Genomic DNA, 5706 nt, shown 5'->3' on the forward strand with positions numbered 1-5706 from the left:
CTAAAATAGTAAATTTTATGTTAAAATTGGTATCTGTTCTTAATTTAATTTTGGTATGCGATACGTTTCCTTTTAATTTTCCAATTTTGTGGAGTATGAGTTTTTGAACTGTGACCTGATGATTCTTTGGATTTCCTTAGTGTCTGTTATTCTGTCTCTCTTCTCGTTTCTGAGTTTCTTAATTTGCATATTCTCTCTCTGCCTTTTGGTTAGTTTGGATAAAGGTGGAACCAGGATGTATCCCTAGTGCATGAACGAAATTTAGGAACCCATTCCCCATGGAGGGATCCTCCCTTAGCCTAGGTATACCGGGGCAGGGGGGCTAGGCCCTACTCCAAATGACTTGAAAATTTTTGATGATCCCTCATGGAAGGTCTCACTCTCCATGGGGAGTGGATGGGGGATGGGATGGGGGAGTTGGAGGCAGGCAGGGGAGGATGGGAGGGAGAGGGAAATGGGATTGATATGTAAAATAAGATTGTTTCTAATTTAAATATTATATATACTTAATTATATATTGATATATTAATTATATATTAAATACTATATAACTATATATACTACATATATATATATATAGTTTGTCTAGTTAGTTTTTTTGAAGGACCAACTCTTTGTTTCTGTTTTATTGATTTCAGCTGGTATCTATTCCTCCTGGGTGAGCCTTTCAGGTGTTCTGTTAAGTTACTAGTTTGGGAATTCTTCGTTTTCTTTATGTACGCACTTAGCGCTATGTAATTTCCTCCTAGCATTGCTTTAAAAGTGCCCCGTAAGTTTGGGTATGTGGTGCTTTCATTTTTGTGGAATGCTAGCAAGCTGACTAGGATGCACTTTAGTACCCAGCTTGTTTTAATCCAGCATGGGGCTGGAGAAATGGCTCAGCTATTATGAGCAGCTGCTGCCCTTGCAAAGAATCAAGTTTATTTCCTAGAACCTCCATCAGGCAGCTCAGGACCACCTGTAACTCCAGCCTCTGGGGATCTGGCACCCTCTTCTGCCCTGCATGGCCACCCACATATATGTACCATAATAATAGAGAGGCACAGAAACATATACACAAATGCAAAAATAAATCTCAAGGAAATAAAAAACACAGTACAATAAAACATGTAAGCTATTCAACCTTGATTTAAGAAGTTGGTGACAAATACTCACTCACCAAGCTATTTGTGGGAGGAGAAAAATGGAACCGAGTCCCACCCGGGTCGGTCAGAGAAGGGAGGGTTACAATGAGAAGGCGAGTACTGGCCGAACACATGGAATGAATTTAAAATGCACTACGACAAAGGTGCACCCCTCCACACAGCGGCTATTCTTGCAGCACAGGTGCCATTCACCCTATTGCTCCACATAGTGATACATCGAGCCTCACGGCAGCTGTGGGGAAATATACCACAAGGTCTACATTTCAATTATGTGGTATCTACTCTGGAAGTTTGGCTTTTTTCCAGTTTGGGTTGGCTGTAAATAAAACTAGCATGAGTATCTTTGCACATTTGTTTTCACGATTACACACACTCTTATCTGTTGGATGCATTCCCAGGAGTGAAATTACAGCGCCATAGGAACTATGAATGAGCTGCTTTAATAGCTGTGGCATGCTTCCTAAAGTGCTTTTATTACTGTGTATTTTAAGTGATACTGTGAAAAAAAGTCCTGCTGATTTATGTTCTTACGTACAGTGACAAATACTGAGGATTTTGACATTTTAGTGGCGGAATGGTACTAACCCTGACTCAAATTTGAGCGCACATTTCTCAGATCTCTGGTGCTGTTGTCTTAGCATGTTTATTTGTAGTAATTGGCTATTTAAAGATCTTTTTAGTTTTAGTTTCTTACTTGTATATGATGTGTTACCCTATTCTTCACCCACTCTGTTCTCCTGCCTCACTCCTCCTTCTCACCTAGTCAGCCTTTTATTTCCCAGACATCTTTGTCTGCAGATCTCACTAAGTAACCTATGAGATCATTTTGCCTTGGAATGAAGACCAACAGTTGACAAATGGATGATCATTATCATGTGCTATTGGATTTAGTTTTCAATCATTACTAGATGTTCTTATTTATACTTGAGATGTATAAAAAGGTCCAGTAGATATTAAGAGTTGAATGGTTATATTAGTATATTAGTGTAGAGTTGAGAGGAACAAGGGTAAGCTTCATCTACAGGTACTAAGCTGAATTTAGAGAATAGTAAGTACAACATATAGTATAGTGGTTGTGTATGGTATAACACTAGGAATAAAAAGAAATTTGATAGTTTTGCCATTAGAAACATAAATGCCAGAGGAAATATAGATTTAAATTACTTATACTATGTTTTTCCATAATACACTTACCTATCAAAATAACAATTAAAACAGCTGATGTTTAACAATAACAATTACAAATCACATTAAAAGGGAAATGAAATCCACATTCTTTAGAGAATAAGTAATTGTCAACCTTACATTCATGTTAACAAAATCCTGAAATTTATAATTTCAAATTTTAAGATTAGAGGTGGGAATATTATTTTGATATATATAATTCATTTTACTCTTATATTAAATTATGCTTCAGATTATCCAATGATAGGATTTCCTACGATTCTTCACATCAGTTCAGACATGGACTATTACCTTTGCAATGTATTCCTAGAAAAAAATTCTTAACTATTGTTAAGAATTCTATTTAACTTAAAGAAATACCTTTTCATTTTCTCCCTAGATAATATTGTTCTTGAAGGATATTTGGTTAGACTGCAACCTTCATCATTTATTGGAAAAACCTGTTTCTAGTTGTGCTGTGGCTCAGCCCTAGCACACACCTTTAATACAATAGTTTCTGCTTGAACATTGTATACAGGATTAAATTAAGTTAACCATAGATCAAGATGTGGATCAAGCAACCAATTTACAGGAAGTAATCAAGGAAAAAAAAACAGAGAGAAAAGAGTTGGGAGGATGGATAGAGAGATGTACATGAACTAGAAGGGACAGACATTCAGTTTCAGACAGTCTTGTTTGAGGTGGTTCAGGAGAAGGAGAGATATTTCTGGGACGTCAGCAGAGGAGGAAGATATGTAGGGTGCTCCCTTTGCCTCTCTGAGCTATCAGGTGTCTCTATTAGTTAGTGGTTTTCTTAATTCTAGAGTTACAATGAACCAGGTGGTGATGGCACATTTCTTAAATTCTACCACCCAGCGACAAAATTCATATACAGCTCTGATGAGAGATGTCATTCTGTAAATAGGTTTCTCTTATTGGTTAATGAATAAAGCACAGTTGTCCAATAGGAAAGCAAGATAGGTGGGACTCAGAGACAAGGAGAGTTCTGGGAGATGTAGTAAGAGGAGACAAAAGGTAGGACTAAGAGAAATAAGAGGTCTGGACCCTCTCTCCAGGAAGACAAGACTACGTGGTAATACTTAGAGTAATAGAAAGGAGTAATATTTATGACAGAGCTAGCCAATAAGAAATGCTAGTAATCCAACAGCTCCTTTTGACTGTTGGCTTCTATTACAAATGCTTTCCATATATGAAGAATAAATATTCTCTCTTTGAGAATCTGGACACATTATGAGGCCTTGAGAGCCTTATACATAGTCATTGCCAACCACCCAATTTTGATCATGACGGCACAACTTACAATGATGGATTGGATCCATGTGAAGGCAGAGTCCTTTGTAGGCTTAGCCATGGTAGGACAGGCATTACAGTGGAACTTGTACCTACCTGAATTCCTTCATAAAGAGATTGTAGTAGAAAAGGGGTCTGCACCTTCCTGCACTGAGGAAATAGCTCTGTTGCCCATAATTTTAATCCAATCCTTGTCCTTCCCCCAAGGAGGTACCTATTGGACTGTGGGGACCAATGGATGGTTACAACATTTGGTTAGCACCCAGCTGACCTTCTTCCTCTACCTATGTCATTCAAATAGGACCACCTTAAAAGGCCCTTCTTTCTACTTCCTGTATGCCTCTCTGTATACCTCGTTCTCTTACTCTCTATGGTTTTTCTGTACTGATAAAATCAAACTATTGAGATTTAGTCAAAAACAACATACTGTCATATTTATATTAAGAGATATTTTTCAACTTAAAATATACCGTGTATTCAGAATTTTACTTATCGCCAAAAAGCAAGCAAGAGAGCAAACAAACAAACAAAAAAGCTCCAAATTGTTGGAATTGATCAGTGAAAGAATTTGAATTTAAAATTATATTTTGGGGGAATTTCTAATGGTAGACTCAGTTTCTATATGAAATTTAAATTATTCAAATTACTTAATTTTCAATCATGTAATAAAATTCACTTAATAGAATAATACATATTTAAAACTGGAATAAAATGGTACCTACCTATGTATTAAGAAACTTTTTTTTTTTACTTTGATGTTTGTTTTTTTTCTCTACTTTGAAATACTTTAAGCACATGTAAAAAGAATAACTGGAAACAGCTTTGTATGTCTAATTCCTTCCCTACCAACTTATAATCTATTTAAAACATATAGCTATATTGAAATGCTTCTTTAATCCTTGGACATAGAATTATTATATTTCGAAGGAAATGAAGTACCAAGATTTGTGGGAAAGGGTGATAAAGAGGATGAAGATGACTGATAGACAAAAGGGAGCAAAAAAAGAAGGTGCAGTGAAAACAGGCGGGGAAGGTAAAAACAGGAAGAGAACGAGGTCACTAAATCAACATTTGTTGAATTTTCCACCCATAAGGAAAAAAATAACAATTAGGCAGTTATTATGTTAATAAATTTAACTAACCTATTTTTGTTAAAGAATTGAATTTCAAGGCAAATAAACTTTTTCAGAAAAAAGTATATTAAAGTTTGTGATAACATTCCAACCAGTATAGAAGTAGATCCCTGAAGATCAACACCCAAAATTTCAGACTCCACCTACTATTCTCAGCATTATTTACAGAAACAAGTTTTTTAAAAGGAAGCAAAATTCTGAAGACAGAATAAGCAAAGAATGCAAGGCACAGAACAAAGATCCTTAAGAAAATAAAGGAATCACAGAACACTACTCCATGGGTTGTAGATTCAAATATTTATTCAATAGAAGCTAGAGAACCCATATCCTCCACAGCATGAAGGACGGCAACAGCCATATCCATAGCCTCCATAGCCAGAGCCATATCCATAGCCTCCATAGCCGGAGCCATATCCGTAACCTCCATAACCACAGCCACAGCCCAGTCTGCGGATGCTGTTACATCCACAGCCATAGCCTCCATAGCCATAGCCCAGACCTCCGAAGCCTCCGTAGCCGTAGCCCAGGCCTCCGTAGTAGCCGCTGTAGTAGCTCATGGTGTCAAGAGTGATAGGCTTTGTTTGCAGTTGAAGGACAATTTTGTCAGTTCAACTGCACAAGGCCATTTATATATACTTGGAGAAACCACACCTCTAAATGTAATTCATTAAAACTATTCATTAAAATTGAAAACTATGTGAACAATCTTGTTTCTTAGGCCTCAACCCCATCCTCTCCTTGTTTGTATGAGTAGTGATTTAAAGGCTATGCAGCATGTTTGATGTTCTGCTTTATTTGGATGCTTAGAAAAATGCTTTGCCTCTAATAAAAAATACTGTGCTGTTTATAGTTCCCATGCATGCTTAAGTGGTTGAGTTTCAAACTCTACAATAAAATCTTTAGCTTCAAATTTATGAAATGGTATTTCCTGAGGTTTCATTTATCCTCCAACT

At 36.7% G+C, this 5706-nt stretch overlaps 1 protein-coding gene across 1 annotated transcript; it reads right to left on the reverse strand.

Annotated features, from left to right (window-relative positions):
* Positions 1–5031: 5031 nt before the first annotated feature.
* LOC127227492 (keratin-associated protein 19-3-like) lies at positions 5032–5325 on the reverse strand. Its single transcript, XM_051191838.1, has one exon. The coding sequence runs from the start codon at positions 5308–5310 to the stop codon at positions 5056–5058; it is 255 nt and encodes an 84-aa protein (XP_051047795.1). The 5' UTR covers positions 5311–5325; the 3' UTR covers positions 5032–5055.
* Between the last annotated feature and the right edge of the window lie 381 nt (positions 5326–5706).

The sequence above is a fragment of the Phodopus roborovskii genome, unplaced genomic scaffold, assembly GCF_943737965.1.
Source record: "Phodopus roborovskii unplaced genomic scaffold, PHOROB, whole genome shotgun sequence".
NCBI lineage: Eukaryota > Metazoa > Chordata > Mammalia > Rodentia > Cricetidae > Phodopus > Phodopus roborovskii.